This window comes from Harmonia axyridis, chromosome 1, assembly GCF_914767665.1.
Source record: "Harmonia axyridis chromosome 1, icHarAxyr1.1, whole genome shotgun sequence".
Taxonomy (NCBI): domain Eukaryota; kingdom Metazoa; phylum Arthropoda; class Insecta; order Coleoptera; family Coccinellidae; genus Harmonia; species Harmonia axyridis.
Genome location: NC_059501.1, coordinates 82,483,176 through 82,501,365, shown reverse-complemented (window position 1 = coordinate 82,501,365; position 18,190 = coordinate 82,483,176). Strand labels below are relative to the sequence as shown.

At 38.1% G+C, this 18,190-nt stretch overlaps 1 protein-coding gene across 1 annotated transcript in view; it reads right to left on the bottom strand.

The window, feature by feature from the left end:
- The window catches only part of LOC123684717 (zwei Ig domain protein zig-8-like), a 275,727-nt gene that overhangs the window by 202,354 nt on the left and 55,183 nt on the right, over positions 1 to 18,190 (bottom strand). Inside the window, exon 2 of the mRNA XM_045624097.1 lies at positions 3,917 to 4,038. Within this exon, the coding sequence (XP_045480053.1) occupies positions 3,917 to 3,974 (58 nt within the window). The 5' untranslated portion in view covers positions 3,975 to 4,038. The remainder of the gene's footprint in view (positions 1 to 3,916; positions 4,039 to 18,190) is intronic.

Sequence of the window (18,190 nt, the reverse complement as noted above, 5' to 3'; positions counted from 1 at the left end):
CTCAGGGATCCGTACTTGGACCCATTTTATTTGCTATATATATAGATGACTTGGTGCACAACGTTGAAGCAGATGAAGAAGTTCTGTACGCAGATGACGCATCTTTTCTCAACAGAGCAAAGAGTGAAAGTTTATTGAAAGTAAAAACAAACAATTCAATTGAGAGTGCTGTTGATTGGTTCGAGAATAACAGCATGAAAGTCAACACTGAAAAAACAAAAGAACTATTAATAACTACAAAGCGAAGTACCTAACAAGGAAAGTATCTCCCTTCTCGGCTTGACAATCAGTGGAAACCTAGGTTGGGCTCAACACATAGATGAATTGAGTGAAAAACTCTCAACAGCACAGTTCGCAATAAGGAAAATTAAAAACTCACTCACAGAAAAAGAGGCTCTCATGGTGTACCATGCTCAATTTCATGGAAGAATGACATACGGCATTATCCTTTGGGGTGCTTCTACGGAGGCTGGCAGGATCTTCTTGAAGCTGAAGAATGCTGTAAGAACTGTGGCTGGAGTTGATCGAATGACGAGCTCTAGGCCGCTCTTCAAAAAGTATGGAATACTTACTTTCACATGCTGTTACATCCTGGAGTGCCTCTTATATGTCCATAAGAACAAAAACAAATTTCAAAAACACTTGAGCGTCCATGATCATCATACGCGATTCAAGGACAAATATGTGACTCCTTTACATCGTCTGGAGAAAACACGAAAGATGTTTATATACAACAGTTTGAAACTATACAACAAACTGCCGGAGAGCGTAACCTCCCTCTATTCAAATGTCTTCAAGGGAAGAATCAAAGCACTGCTCAGGGAGAATGCACTTTATTCCATGGACGAGTTTTTTTCCCTAAATATTTAGTCGATCACTTGTGATTTTTTTTTCTTGTTTGTCTGATAATTATTGTGTGATTGTGCTATATTGTAATATTATCTGATGTACTGATAGTATATATTAATGTCATATATTGGATTGATTTTGACACCATCTGTGATATTGAGATGAATAAATATTATTATTATTATTATGCAAGGGATAGAAAATACTTTCGAAAACATTTTCTTGGTAGGTCTCAAACAACATTGAATAATATTTGAAGTTTTGAGAATGAATATGTTGGATCTCGATTATGTAAACTATAAATAATGTAAATAGGGTCTTTAATACCCTTTCTCCTTGGAACTGTGCTATTTTGCCAAGCGGGATTAGCGAAAGGTTCAACATGGTTAGGACGGTACTGGTTACATCCCTGATACTGTTTAGAGGCTACACCGGTGTACCCAGAGGAGGTGGGTAGACCAAAGAACATCAATGCATTTCGTTCGGAGTGAGACTATAGATTATCAACAATATAACTTATTAGCCTTTTTACAGCAGTGGATTTGAATCTAATAAGGTAAAAATTATTATGAACTTTTCAGTAATCTTTAGTTCCTTGAGAGTATAAAAGCAGTTTTAGTCACAAACAAGGCGTAGGTGTGTTTTTACCACATTTAGAGAATGATATCAAGGGAAGGGGATTTGGAGAAAATAGAAATATTTAGTTAGAAAACATAAAAGCAACGGTATGAACACAAAGCTTATATATCGGTGTTCCCACGGAATGTTATTGGGATAAAGATCTGAGAATGGACGGAGAAGTGAGCATATATAAGTCATCTGTGAGACCGATTATGACATATTATGCCATCGAAGCGAGAGACGATGCAGCAGAAACGAAGAGGATTCTAAGAACAACAGAAATGAAAACGTTGAGATTAATAACTGGAATGTGAAACCAATAGGCAGAAGACTATCGGGACGTCCTTTCAAACGATGGTGAGACAGCTGACAGCCTACATCACAAATACGCCTACAGAACTAGGAAATATAATAATCGATAAGGAAGGCGAGTTTCAAATGACTATTTAAAAAATTGTAAACGTTAGGGAAAAACGGTTTCATTCATTAGTAGCAGTAGGAAATACAATTTTTTTGCTCGGGTTTTGAAAACGACATCACTAAGATGGAGGCCATCAGCAGCGACACACTGCTGTAGTGGATTTTGAAAGTTTTTATCCACTCGTCGGCATATGACGAGGATTTCTTCACTAAGGCACTGCTTGAGTTCTGGCCGGGTGTATGAAGGATGTTTGAAGACCTAATTTTTGAGGTGGCTCCAAAGGAAGAAGTCGCAGATGCTCAAATTTGGTGAGCGCGCTGCCCTACCCACGTCTCCTCTCAGAGAGAGAGAGCAGTCTGTTTGGGAACATCTGTCTCAAAACAGCGAATGAAGTTCGAGCTGTGTGGGCTCCAGCGCCTTCTTGCTGGAACCAGATGTCACCTAGATCGTGTTCTTCAGCAATTTCTTTCGATTCAGGCTGAAAGAAGGTTTCCAAAATTGACACATAACGCTGGGAACTTACTGTGACGGTAACATTAGCGGCCTATCACTACGAATTGAGACACAGCACAACAAACTGTGACTTTAAGTGAATGGAGTGGTCTATCATGGAGTTTAAGAGGATAACATGCAGCCCAGTACCGGCAATTTAGCTCATTCACTGCTCCAGAAAATTTCGCGAACACAGAACGGTTATTTTCGTAAAACGTGCGAACGGCAAAGCCTCGATACTCTCCGGTCCAAATAAGCACCTACCTGTCCCCACCATATATCAAGCAATGACCTGTCAAAACTCGTCAATCGGCTCTGCCGCAGCCTGTTATAAGGGGTATAAAAAAATAGCATTACTACTTGAGAAAGTAGTTAGGTTCAAATATGTATAATCTTGTAGAGGAATAAAAAAAAAGTACATAGATCGTGAACTTCCTTGTTATCCCAATGCAGATGTCACAAATGAATTCATAAGCTCCCAATTTCGATTTTTAGAAATTAGAATAATCCAATACATCAGAGTAGTTTTGTTATATTGCCTATTTTGGTAATAAGAAATAAATGTGAAATGTACATCATAAGTGACATCAGAACATCTTTTCATATAAAATTATTTCTGATGAAGATACCGGATGTACTCAATCCAAATGCTAATCGAGAAACATAAAGCAACATGAAAGCATTCATTCTATCTGAATTTACCCATCATATTCAAAGCCATTTCATCAGGCAACGAAAATATTTACATTCTGAAAACATCAAATCATATCGGATAATATTTATTGTTTACGAATGGTTCCGGTATTCACACACCGCAAAATCTCGTGTCGTTTCGAACGCGATTGTGCGCTCGAAGCGAAAAAGGGAACATGAAATAATTATTAAAACATATTTCTTCCCGAACGGATCTTCACCCTACCATATATTTCCCCTTTTTTTTATCTTTTTCACCCATGATTTATTTCTCGGTTGGATGAATTCTATACGCTTTGGTTCATTTCGTTTCCATCCCTATCGATCTGATTTATGCATACCATTATTGCTGATCAATAAATTACTGATGATAATAAATCTTTGATTCCTTTAGGCACACATGACAAAAAAGCAGATGAGACAGTTGAATTGCGTAGACCTCCATTTTTCATGTTCAGGTCTTCAATTCAATAAATATTCACAAAATATTCAATTTGCGTCATATAATTTTTACATCTTATTATGAAAGAAAAGATAGAGTTTTTGTTTGAAAGTTCTCGATAAAAGCCTTTCCTCTGTCAAAAAAATTAAAAATGACTTTTGAAATATATTGATGTTTCAAGCCAAAGAGCCTTGTGGATGTTTATGATAGCATGATGAATATGATCAGATAAATGATTTATGAAAGGAAGGGACCAACAGAATCGATGCAGAGTGTTGTAGACCTTGAATTAATTTTGATTGAATTGAGTGAGTCCCTGTGGATAAATTATTCACCCATCAGAGACGAGCAAATAAGAAATTCTTACATCAGGTATACAGTTGTTGAAATTAACTCACCTGATGCTGCGCAAGCTGTGAGGAACACTAGTTTCAGGATTATATCGTCGGCTACCATATTTTTTCTGTTCGTTGGTACTCACATCACATTTAACACCACTAGGTCTATAGAATAGTTCATCCTGTAAAAATTCAGTACTTTAATACTAGTTATCTACATTGTTGAGAAACAGCTAGGGCATATACTCAGTTCATCAATTAGCTCTTTTAGTATATCAAGAGGGAACACGAATACGTGGTTCAGTTCGAAACGAAATTAGAGATATTTCTTCTATTCTAGATATTTACTTTGTTCCAAGCACTGATATATTTTTTGAAAATTCGTGAGAAAAAAACTACCAAAAATCATTAGAAAAGAGGTAAAATTATAATTCATATTTAGTGCTTCCCTCTACTTATTTGCTCCGAAAAAAATTTATTTAGCAATGAAAATAATTCTAACAAACCTTCAAACAATAATCTCAATTTAACATTTCCGCTCACATTCTTCACAAAATATTTAGGTGGCATGAGGAGAATTATTCATCCAATATAGATCTATTACTCTTTACGGTATTCCGTATTCAAACATTCGAAAGCAAGATGGTTTCGGAGCACATTATACATAAAAATTTCAAGATTTTAAATGAATCATAAAACATGGAATACATAGAGTAGAATAAAACTGTATTCTCAACACTAACAGCCAAAACTTGGAGTTTCATGTCATGAAATTTTTACTATCAATCGAAATTTATATGAATAAAGTTTTGTATTCTCTGACCATAATATAAGATAACCTCGGTCTTTACTTATTGAATATTCAATTTGGAATTGGATTTGACTTGCATTCAAGATTAGTGGCTCAAACGTACGATGGGGTTAGTGTAATGTCGAGAGAAGTAAACGGTTTACCGGCAAAAATCAAATTTACAACACCAATAGCGATGTTTACATACTCATTGCCATATACATGTATTGAATCAGGTTTTAACTAATGCGTACAGTTCAATTCAACAAGTTGAAGTTATCTTTCAAGATTTTCAAGATTTTTTTAAAATTATCATCAATTATTAGCATTGGCGACGCTAGCGGGGGGCGCCCGGCCCCCCCCTAAAATTTGACATACTAAGGCTAAAATATTAGCAGAACTATAGTTTCACGTTACTTTGGCCCCCAAAAAAAAATCGGGCCCCCTCTTGGCCACTCCTATTTTTGAAAGCTGGCGTCGTCACTGATTATTAGTAATAAATTTCATTATAATGTTTATTATGCAACTGACATAGTGAACTTCACTAGATAAACTTTCTCTGTAAACGTGAAATATATATGTATATTCTAAAACAAGTTGCAGAATAGGCTCCTATTCCAACACGAATGCAGAATTCATGCATAGGTGTTGGAATTGCCTGCTGCAACGAGTATTAGACGATATTTTCTCTATTTCAGTCAAGGCTTGTGAAATATTGTTGAAACTCAATGGAAAATACAGATTATGCATCCAAGTGACTTTTGTATTTTATCATGGCAGTTGGTGCCATGACTGTTACGAAAATTAACAGATTACTGAATTTGAATTGTACGTTTCGAATCCCTAAATAATTAATGATTACGTGATTTAACACCACCAGAATCAAGAGAAAATATCGAAATTATATTATATTGACAATTGACCTGTGTTGAAATTTGCTAGGATCGAAAGTCAGTGTAGACAACCACAAAACGAAAAATAATATTGAGAACAATGCAGTAATGAGTTCATTACAGCACTGTTTTTAGTACTGTAATGAACTCATTACAGCACTGTTTTTAGTATTGTAATGAACTCATTACGACACTAAAATAGAGAAATGTAATTACAATAATAATAATTTTTTTTTCTGATCTGCCCCACCATCTTATACTGTCACTAGCCGCCACTGTATAGCTGTGGAGTAATTCCGAGTCTAATAATGAAGTCGAATCTGAAACCTCACAGAAGCCTCAATATTTCCCTAGTTTTATTTTCTGTAAAAATTGATACGTTTATTATTGAAAGCTCCCAACTCGCTTTAATAACGACGTTGATCAAAGTGAGCGAGTCGTGGCAATCCGCAATGGGAAAAAATAATATTAAATTCGAGAAATTAAATTCGGTTCATCCCCTATCCTCGTCACGTCTGTTGCTGGTCCGGATGAAAACTCCGGGATTATGGAAACTTAATATCGAGTCAGCAACTTGCATTCCAGACAGGGTTGCAGACCGAACTAGATCCTCCAATATCGGTAGCGAATGGGGAAACGCAGAGAGCGGACTTTTTCCTTTTTCCACGAAACTTTGTGAAATTACACATCTTCCGAGTTAATGAAACGAACTATCAGCCTCTTAGTCCACCGTTGATATTGTTCAAGTTGGCTGTTCCTCGAGCTAGAAGTATCTGTTCAGATAGGAAGAATTTGAATCACGTTTAAAAAGGATTTAAGTTGCTGTTTATTTTATTCGTCCACTCAGATTACTAAGCAGCACAATTCAGATTGGCAAGTATGCATTGTATTTCAAACTTCTCTGAGACGGGTACTTCCATCTCGATTGAATAAAGTTATCTTTAAGTGCAAAATTGGCTATTAGCTAACAGAATTGATGAAAGTACCAGAGTACTTCTATTAAACAACTTTTATCGATGTGCAATGAATGTATTGAAATTATGTTAGAAGTTGGCATTAAATTCAATAGGGTTCATTTTTTCATTGAAAGATGCAATCATTCTCCACTCGTAATTATTTTTACATATGTTGAAATTAAACTTCGATACAAACCGCTGACCACAAACATAGATTACCTTCGGTGATTAACAGCTGGCAACTAATTTCACACCGATAGATAAATTTAGTTGACTGGAGGGGAAAGTATTGAGCTTCAGATCAATGCCACAAGCTTGACGGTTAACTATCAAGCTAAGATAATCAGATGTCAGACCCTAATATGACATTATTTTTAAACTTTCCAAGGTGCGATATTTCCACCTCCGGTGTAATAATTTCATCTGACAGTGTGAAGTTGGTTTCTCGTTGCCCGATGCAAGTTGAGCAACGTATATCAATTCATGGAAATGTAGAAGTAGAAGTTTGATGTGATATTCCAGCAGTTAATTATAATGAATGAAACTAGAGAAATATGAACCAATTTTGGGCTATATTAAGTTAAGAAAATTTACTGAAACTCACCCAAAATTGATAATATTCTAATAATTACCCAGTCGGCTTCTAACATTCCAGAAAGAATTGTACTGAAATGGACCACACATCCCATTATCGTCAAAGAATAAGAGAAGAAGCGTCTTCGACTGAGCTCAGACTTTTTCATTTTTCCGAAAAGTTTTTAATACTTAGTACAAATTACAATTGTCTAAGTTAATGAAACGAACTATCTTCCACTTAGTCCGCTGTTGAAATTACTAAAGTTGGCTCTTCTTCCAACTGGGATCCGCGTCTATTGAGATCGGAAGAGTTCGAATGACAATTAAAGTCGATGAATCTCGCAGAAGTTTTTTTAATTTCTCCACTCGAATGAACTTTCCGCTGATTTGAGTTGCTGGAATTGAATGGCTTGCTAAGTGAAATCGACTTCGTTAAGTCCCCCAAGGTTCTTATACAGAGTGATGACCTATAAGACGTTTATGGAAAACTAACCATGTTTTTCATTTTCGTTTGTGCAAATACGTACTATTATGAGACTGTTTGCTGTTTGGATCAAAAATTACAGGGTATTTATCAGAAGATCATGAAGTTGGACAACTAAAATTCATCAAAACTCAAGATATTCAAATTAGAACCTATATTTTTTTTTAATGCGGTCAGTTCTAAGTATATATGGAGGGGGTTCACTAAAACAAACCCTAGATCTAAAATGAATAGTTCAAGAGATATCCAGAAAGAGCTTTAAATGAGGAGGAAACTGCAATTTCTGTGTGAAATAATCTGTGACTGTGACGGAAAACACAGAAGGAAACTAAAATTTGATGTTTGAAGACCAGCATGACGGTGGAACAGAGAACGTACCGAAGATGAAGGAGGCATTACTTAATCAAGACTCTTTTCAAAAGCCTGAAAGTCATGAGAATGATTCAGAAACAAGGAAATTGGGTGCCGTACGAGTTGAAGTGGAGATATATTGAACGGCGATTGTTTGCTTGTGAACAGCTGCTTGCAGCGCATAGACGGAAGGAATTTCTGCATATCATTATGACTGGAGACTAAAAATGGATTCATTACGATAGTCCGAAGCGCAGAAAATCATGGGGATATCCCGGGCATGCTTCCACGTCGATGGTCAAACCGAATATTCACGGTAGCTCGGCGTACTGTATTATGAGTTGTTAAATTCGACTAAAACAATCACAGGCGCTCGTTATCGAATGCAAATATTGCCTTTGGGCCAAGCTTTGAGAACAAAAATGGCCGCAATACAACGAGAGACATGACAAAGTGATTTTACAGCATGATAATGCTCGACCCCATGTTGCGAAAGAGATCAAGGCATACTTGGAAACGTTGAAATGGGAAGTTCTACCCCAACCGCCGTTATCTACAGACGTTGCTCCCTCGGTCTATCACTTGTTGCGATCAATGAGACACGGCCTGGCTGACCAGCACATCCGGTCTTATGAAGAAGTATCATATTGGATCGATTCGTGGATCGCTTCAATAGATGATCAGATTATTCAACGAAGGATTAGAACACTGCCCGAAAAATGAGAGAAAATAGTGGCCAGCGTCGGACAATACTTTCCCTCGGTTTCTGAAAGACTGATCAAATCTGTGTTCAACGAATAAAACATAGAATTTAACAGCGATGTCAAATCCATTTGGGTTCCTGGAATGTTGTACAGTGTCTGCAGCTTCCAACTTGTAAGGAAAATTTGAAATGCGATTCAGAAACCCAAAATGACGTTTGACGTACAATTTACGTGGAATATTTGACCACTGTGTTAACTGACAGAATGTTTAAATAGAAGGAGTTGACCTCACTTTCAGCAAACCAAATGAGGCTTGACCATAGAATTGACAGCTGTTAAGTTCATTCGTACGTTGATTGGTTTATCAGAAAGTGGCCGTTTGAATCATAAAAGTATAACCAGTTTTTTGCAATAATGCCTCGAATTTCTGAAAAAAACGGCGGAAGCACGTTTTTGGTACGTCTAAGTATAATTTATTAAAGATGTATATATTATTATATATGGAAGGTAAAATTGAAGGTCGTCGAGGCGTAGGAAGAAGAAAATACTCCTGACTGAAGAATATTCTTGATTGGACTGGTATGAACAAGTGCTCCCTGTTTCAGATTGCTAAAGACCGAGACAGATTTGCTGAGATTGTGTCCAACCTTCATTGAGTGGAGATGGTATCTTTAGAAGAAGAAGTATATTATTGCGAAGTTTGTTGGAAAACCTTCTTGGTGCTGCATACATAAAAAATTCCTAAGGACTCTTCTCCTCGCAATGAAAACTCGAAATATCTCACATCCATATGAACTTTTTTCTGTCCATCCAATCTCACTCAGTTAAACGATAAAAAGTCCATCGCCAGTAATTCGCATTCCCAAGCACTCCTTCTGCAAACTCCTGTCTCTCCACTCGAACCGAAATAACCCCTACAAAATTTCGCCAACGCCCGTATCAAAACCCCCTCGGAAAAAATTCCAATCCGACGGGTTCTCATTACAGCCCGACGTCCGGCTGTAAAACCGTCTACTCTGCTACAATATCAGAAAACCAAAATGACGCTTGACGTACAATTTACGTAGAATATTTGACCACTGTGTTAACTGGTTACTTTCAGCAACCCAAATGACGCTTAACCATAGAATTGACAGCTGTTAAGTTAATTTTTACGTTGATTGGCATTTCAGAAACAGACCGTCTGAATCTTAAATGTTAAACGAGTTTTTTTTACAATAAAGCCTTGAATTGAGGAACAAAACGGCGGAAGCAAAGTTGTACGTCTATGTTTATTTTGGCGAAGTTTGGTAGAAAAATTAGTCTTCTAGGTGCTGCATACTTAGAGTATATACAGTTTTGGAAAATTCACTCGGAAACATAGGATTTAGCGTGCCAATTTCCAAGTCGCTCTGGCTCCAATGGAACAGTGGAAGGATCGAAACATGAGTGCGATTCCATACCGAATAAATCCTAAATCCTATGTTTCCGAGTGAATTTTCCAAACCTGTATACGAAATTCTAAGGACTCTTCCCCTCGCAATGAAAACTCGAAATATCTCACATCCATATGAACTTTTTCTGTCCATCCAATCTCTTTCAACTGAACAATAAAAAGTCCATCGCCAGCAATTCGCATTCCCAAGCACCCCTTCTGCAAGCTCCTGTCTCTCCACTCGAACCGAAATAACCCCTACAAAATTTCACCAACGATACCCCCCCGAAAAAAATTCCAATCCGGCGGGTTCTCATTACGGCCCGGCGTCCGGCTGTAAAACCGTCGACTCTGCGACAATATCCTCCCACGCCTGCATCCGGCCGGACCACCCGCGGATACTCCGACAAATTCGGCGGTCTGGCCGGCGTAATTAAGCCGGGAGCTTTTTCCCATTTTCTCCGGGAATTGTCCTTCATTATTTCCTCGGTATATCGCGCTCTACTTCGCCCCCCGCCCCTCCGCCGCCGCTGCTAATGCGGCCGTAATACGTTTTTGCGTATTTTCGTCGGTTCGTGACTGGAATTTCCCTAGTCGGTTTGACGAGGTCCGTCGAAAAAAGAAGAAGAAGAGTGGGGTTGGTTGGGTTAGGGTCTAGAGGGCGCCACCGCTGGCGAGTAATGCGACGTCGTTATCTTGGGTAAAGGGATTGTTTTGGGGTCGGTTGTTACAATGAGAACTGAAAAAGCGTAAAAATTTTTTCTCAATTTCAGTATCGTAATGACTTCATTACAGTACTAAAACAGTGCTGTATTTTGTGGTTGTCGACACTGACTTCCGATCCTGTCAAATTTCAACACACGTCAATTGTCAATGTATTATAATTTGGATATAGCGAAATGATTTGCAAGATTATTTGCAATTTCTCTTAATTCTGGTAGTCTTAATTCAATTTCTTCGAACATAATTCACGAATTTAATGCGTAATCAAAAATTATTTCAAAATTAAACACGTGCGATTCTAATTCATATTCCGTAATGTGTCGATTTCGAAACAGTCACACCAACTACCAAGATACAATACAAAAATCACTAGGTAGTATTATCTGAATTTTTCATTGAATTGCGACAATATTTCACAAAACTTGACTGAAATAGAGAAAATATCGTTAAATACTCATAACAGAATGCAATTTCAACACTCAACTCGCTACTTCGTCGCTCGTCTCTGAAAATGGTGGGGAATATTAGAACGTTACAATGGCCCATGAGACTCTAAAACCTGATTTTTGGGGGTGATTTGGCATATTTGGCAACAAAACTCCCATCCAGTTCTTTACAAATTCAATAAGATTAAAATATACAAAGATCGACCCCCTTCTCTCTAAACAAATAATATTGAAATAAAAATTCAAATTAAATCGGTTTTTTATGAATTACTGTGCTATTAGGATGAAACCCCTTCTTTAGATTATTTTCAGCCTTCTTAACACCAGATCTTCGCAGGAAGCTATAGTACTCCAACTTCCTTTCAGCGAAGTTGATGTAATAACCACAGGTATTACGCAGGTATTCTCTCAATTTCAGGAACTAAAGTGGTTTGACGTACGTGCTATTCCAACTTCTATATCTCAAAGAAGTATTTCTTGATATTTTTCAATCCCAAGAGAGGTTTCTGTTGTTCCAATTCCACGGTAGGTGCGAGAATCCCGACGCAATTCTTGATAGATTGAATTCTAAATCTCAAATTGAACTAGTAATGACCGAAATCTAAAACAAGGTACGTATCTCTCCTAAAGTCTCGATAATTATTGAAAATCTCTCAGAAAATCCCATCCGCTTCCGTCTCCAAACTCGCGCATCCGCATCCCGACCAATCACACACGACGAATTGACAAACCCCGCGTCCTTGAAAACTCCAGCAGCGCAACATGAACTGAAGCGTGCAAAATCGTTGCAATATTTATATTCGATTATTCAGTTTTTCCAGTAGAAACAAAATTAAAGATTTGTTTGTCTCCTGAAGATACTCTTTATAGAACCATAAACCATTGTTGAAGTGTCAAAAAATCATGATTCCACAAATCTTGTCATATAATTCATCGATGAAATCAAATTAGTACCTGAGAAATCTATCAATTCATGAATGTAACAGGCATTTTTCCCAAATATATGGCAACATAAGTCGTACCAACGTGCAACAGAAGAACCTCACATATTTGGCTTCTTTTCAAATCCCTCCGATACAAATCAGCTGAATCCCACTTCAATTTTTTGTGCATCACAATTCCAAAAGCACTCAGTCCTTGCTTCAAGACCCGCCAACTAAAATACAACCTTTCAAGCCACCATCTCGCCAACAAAGAAGAAGACCACATCCCACCACTCTAGGCTATTCCTTGCAACAACCGCCAAACTACAGAAACAACAACAACAAAGTCCTACGAGTAATTAAACCCGAAGGTGGCCCGACCAACATCGACTGTTTATGCAGATGAGCGTGTAGAAGTCAAACAATTTGCACGGCACACGTCTGACAGTTACGGTGGGGCAGAACCACCCTCGTCTTCGATGACGTATACAAACATACGAAATGGGACACGTTCGCGCCATTGATATTCTGCGGGCGAGGAAGTTCGGGGCGAGGGGTTGAAGTTTCAATGTCATCGCTCATTCGTGTACTCGACAGTTGTTACCCTGATTGCGATTAAGGTAACTGTGCGATTCTCGGTGAAGGTTTGTCTGAGACATCATTAGGGTAATTTCTTCAGTAAGGGGGGTGTGGGTGGTTTGAGTCGTGTTGTCTTGAATGAGGGGTTGGATTATCTGATCAAGGAGTGTGGAATGCATGAAGTGAATTGTTTAGTAGGAAGATTTGGGGTTGGTGTTTCAGGGGTATTTCAAATCCTCAATGTGCAAGAAAAATTCTAGGTTGTCTCGAAACGCATTTATTTTGTCGTAATTGGGTATCTTATGCAATACCAGTAGGGGTGAAATTTTGCTGTCTCAAATTTCCTCTCGGGTATTGTTAGATATGACTATGTCACGAGAAAATTACTCAAAAAGTAATATGATAATGTTTGAGAAACCAAAAAAGTTTTGAAGTATAATATTGTAACATAATGATTTTTCATTAATTTCCAAAGTATCAATTGAAATTTTTCTGATTGATAATTTGGAAATCATTTCTCCACGTTACAGCAGACGGAATCAGATTTGATGAATGTTCTGATTCTATCTTCTGAAAATTTCAATTGCAGATAGCAAGATATCAGATACATAATTGTTCCCTCTTGGATTCTGAATAATGTAATAATTGACCTGTAATAATACAGGTCAAGAAGAGCATGCATTATTGGGAATAATGCATTATTTGAATAATAATAATATTATATACTGAATTCGGGTCGTTGCGACTCTGTTAGTCTTCCAATTTGATCTTAACCCTACCTATTCATACGAACCCAGAGAGGCCGACGATACGGTTAACAAAACTGACGACATCCTCAGAAGCCTCGGCTATTATTTGTTGAGTATCCAAAACTGACGTTCACATGTGAGTGGTTCTTAGGCCAGTGAGCCCAGGACATTTGCACACTATATGTTCGGTTGTTTCTACATCCTGCATATCTCATCTGCTGACTTACCCATGTGATACTCAAGGTATTTGCACCGATAGTGTCGTTTCAGCAGTCCCACCATTACCCAAAGCTCAGCTCGTGGTAGCTTCAGAAGCTTCCTGTTATACGTCGGGGTGAATGCACCACAAATTTCTTTGCCTGAGCAAGACCCGAAGTATTTCTCCAGAAGGTTTTATTCATAAAGAATCCTCGAAATTGTCCAGAGTCACCTATTCACGATGGGGTGTCTTGGGCAGAGATCGCTGGATAGATTAACACCAGCGATCTTGGGACGAAACACCGTAATTCCTCGAAAGAGGGTGCACTTACACAGACTTGGCTCGAAAACGACTCGCCAAACCATTATTACATTCGAAATCACATTCCAAATAGTCTTCACTGAGATGTCCTCAAATTCTCAGTCCTGTCGATCAATATTTTTGCGAGGATGCTTATGGACGTCTCTTTGTCAAGGAAATATCCTTTGGCCTCACAAAAATCAATGAACTGTCGCCATATATACCAGCTACGTGTTGAGTTCGGTTTTTTCGGTTCATTTCACCTATATTTGTCTTGATCAATTGGATCCAGCATTCACCAAATGCTACATTTCGAAGTTTATTTGATATATTTCAATTTTGTTAATTACTTCATCAGCAACAGAATATTTTCGCGATTCAATTTTCACTCTGCAGTGGATTTTTCCTATAGTTTCATCCAGTCCAATGAAATTTGACAGAACTAGTATATCTTCTTGTTGTGGAAACGTTTCAAATTCACCCTCTAATTCACCATAGTGGAACGTATGAGTCCCCCCCAAAAATTTAAGGAAATTGTTCCTGATTTTATATTCCGCATCTGACGAAACAAACCTTCATCTCCGAGCCCTTCGACGTGAATTTTTTCCATATGTAACGACGTCCCCCACCCCTCTGCAAATTCAATGAAAACATACAATTCTCATGTTTTATTCAATCCCCCAATAAATAGATAGTTATCTCGGGATTCGAGTTCGACAGCGTACCTCGTTCTATGGAAATGATTACCCCCCCTTTTGTTATGAAAAACATGAATTTGAAGAACAGCTGCGCCCCGGGAGTACAACTTTCCCGAGGGCCTGGAAGGGATGCTGTACTAGATGAAAAGCCCAATTCTGCCAGTCTCGTTTGTATTCCGGGCAGTGGCGGCTCGTACGCAATTGGCCCGCTACGCTTGATGCATTTCCCTCTTGGAACTGGAGCTCACGTAACTTTTCAGCAAAAATAAAAAATCGACTTTATCAACGTCAGTAAAAAATTTATTAAAGACGTCAGTTTCCGTCCAGCTTCACAAAAGAGAACTTCTATTTACGTTCACTTTGACGTTATAAATATTCAATAGGAAAAGTAAATATTACTTCAACTCTCGAATATAATCAACGATAAAGTTACAATTATGAAAAAAAAATGCAACACACAAATTCAGTACATTTTTTAGGTCAATAGTTCAATTTTGAAATGACTTGTTGCGTCAATCCCAATGATCCTGCCAATTGTTGTTGCATTTGACACGAGTCTTGATCATGTAATGCCTCCAACTTTGCATCTTCAAAAACCTTCTCTTTTTCCCCGCTATGCTGGTCTTTGACATCGAAATCATCGTTCTTGGAGCGTTGAAACCACTTTGTTCCACTAATAGTGGCCTCACCATAGGTATTTGAGAGTATTCGATGAGCCTCAGCCGCAGATTTCTCCATATTGAAGCAGAATATCAAGACCTCTCGGAAATGACGAGAATTTGGCTCGTAAGCTGACATGTTTAATCGAGAATAACTTCATGATAACTGAAGCTTATTCTATGACACCTCTGATCTATTTATTTCGACTACCCCTTACCGCTACTGCCATCCATTGCAAAACGGCGGAAGCAAAGTTGTACACCTAATAATTCACAGAGGAAAACAAGCGAAATAACACATCAGAGCTTTACGAAATCAATATAATTTTTTGCACATCGATTAAGATAAATGACGAGAAATCTAAACAAGTTGATTTCACTTTGAGAAGGGAATCTTGCCCATCAGTCCACACTGTCATTAGAAAATGAGTTTTTGCTGTACAAAACTGTTATTATACCAATGTGGTCCTATGGAATAAAAATTTGGGGATGTGCTAGCAAATCGAACGTAGCTATTATGCAAAGACCTCAATCAAAAGCTCTTCGAATGATGGTCAATGCACCTTGGTACGTAAGTAATCAAACGCTACAAGATCTAAGAATACCATACGTTATTGAAGTCATAAAAAACAAAAGCACAAAACACAAGGTTGGAAGGGCACGCAATCATGCTTCTGCAATCACTTCTTTCAGACTACCAGCCAAGAAGATTGAGAAGAATAGGCCAGCTGACTTACTGAAGAACTAGAAGATTCTCTCAATGGAGGGGACTTGCCACGCTATTTCCTAAATGTTAATAATTAGCTCATTTATAATGTATGATCTGATTGCTGATGAAAATTAATAAAAAAAAAACTTGATATCAGATCCCATCGATTCTACGAAGCGTGTATTTAAAGTAAGGTCTCCATTTATTTTTTTTCACATTGAATAACATTTATTTACTAAGTTTTTTACATTGCTGTAAAGCTTGAAATCTAAGCTATTTTTCTACTTAATCGCCATTCACTTCGATGAGCTTCCTCATTCGTACGACAAACTTTTGTATCCCCTCCTCAAAACACGATCCCGCCGCCTCGCGCAAGAACGAAATGACCGCTTCATGAACTTCTTCATCGTTCGCAAATTTCATTTCAACAAAATTGAATGAATAGAGTCTCTACTGCACACATCTTGGATTTTTCCGGCCAACTCATTGAGAGTCAACCTGCGGTCTTTCAGCACAAACACCTCAACTTTCCGCACTGTTTCGTCCGAGTGTGACGGCCTGCCGCTGCGCTCCTCGTCATGAACGTTTAGTCGGCCAGCAGAAAATTCTCTACACCATTTTCGAACGTTTTTCACGTCCATACATTTCCCACCATACACTTCTTCCAATTGACGATGAATTTCTATAGGTGGAGTTTTTTTTTAGTGCAAAAACTTTATGACTGAACGTAACTCGCACCTGGCGGGAGCGACAACCGGCAATTCCATTGCAAATAGCTGCTACGTCAAGACTGAGCGTCCTAATGAGCTCCACCAGTTGTCGATTGATGGAGGGGGGCCTAACGTATACAACAGTGTTGCCGGATTTCATCTAGCGCTATTTGCGGCGATACAACGGCCTAGGAGACCTTACTTTAAATACACGCCTCGTAATTAATAGTGGATGTTAATGTGGAAACCTCATTAAACTATAATACTATACCCATGTCGAATGTTCACGTGCCACCACTGATCCCCCGTTATCGGAGATAGACAGACATATCGGATCGTGCTGGCCCGGAGTCGAAATCAGACCCGATGATTTCCTCGTCAAAATGGAAATTTCTGTATGGGGATATTATCGAAGGAGATCGCTTCGATTGAGAATGGAATGTTTCGGGGTTGGGAACCAATTCCGGACTAACCTCGAATCGGAGATGAATAACAGGTGTTGCCTTCGGGGTGTACGTGGTTTTGATAGAATACAACGTTAATACAAAGCGTGGTTGTCCTTTCCGTGTTCTGTTATTGAATTGAAATAACGGTTATTATCACGTGATCGAGACAAGGAGGTTGATCGCGGGCATGCTGCCAATTGAATTATTCTTATCAATTATGGGTCTACACGAAAGAATAGATTTTCAAATAATCATCATTTGAGACTGAAATTAGTCCTTCATGATTTTCAGATTGATTTTCCATGATATTTTGGATTGAGCTGCTTGAGCAACTATTTGACTTAGAGTCACTACAAGATTTATCAGCAAAGCTTATGCTCGAACGATAATTTGGAAACCTGACTGCAGCGAAGTTACTTATTTGTGGGTCAACATCCAAACTGAGGTACTAACTCCAACCTCGGTCCCTTTGCGTACACTTCTTCAAAAAGATTACTATGGGTAATTTTCATAATTTGTTATTTTACAATATATTCATGATAGTTGTTTTAATTTCATAGATATCACTGTTAGTTTGGTAGCAAAACAACTATTGATGCAATTTGCATTTTATGCGATTACACCGTCTTGTTGAAACCATCTAGTCTTATCTCATCAGTCTCATCTGTCTTCCAAACTCATCTAGCCGTTGGGAAAAAAATTCATGTCAACATATCGATCCCAATTAAGTGTCACTGTGACCCAAAGAACCAGCCACCAATAATTAAACTAAAAGAAACCGCACATCACAATGCGATTACCTGTGAATGTAAAGCATCTGATGCAATTCTCGAGGAATGGTATCAAGCCAGTAGCCTATGTTTTAGTTTTTGATGGTTCCATAAAATGATGGGCTTTATGGACGTTATCATTGAAAATAAAGAATAGCGTACTCAAGAATGGCTTTCACTCGAACTGCATACTCATAACTCTGCACAATCATCATTAATTTTGTGAAAATCATTAATGATATGAAGATCATCATG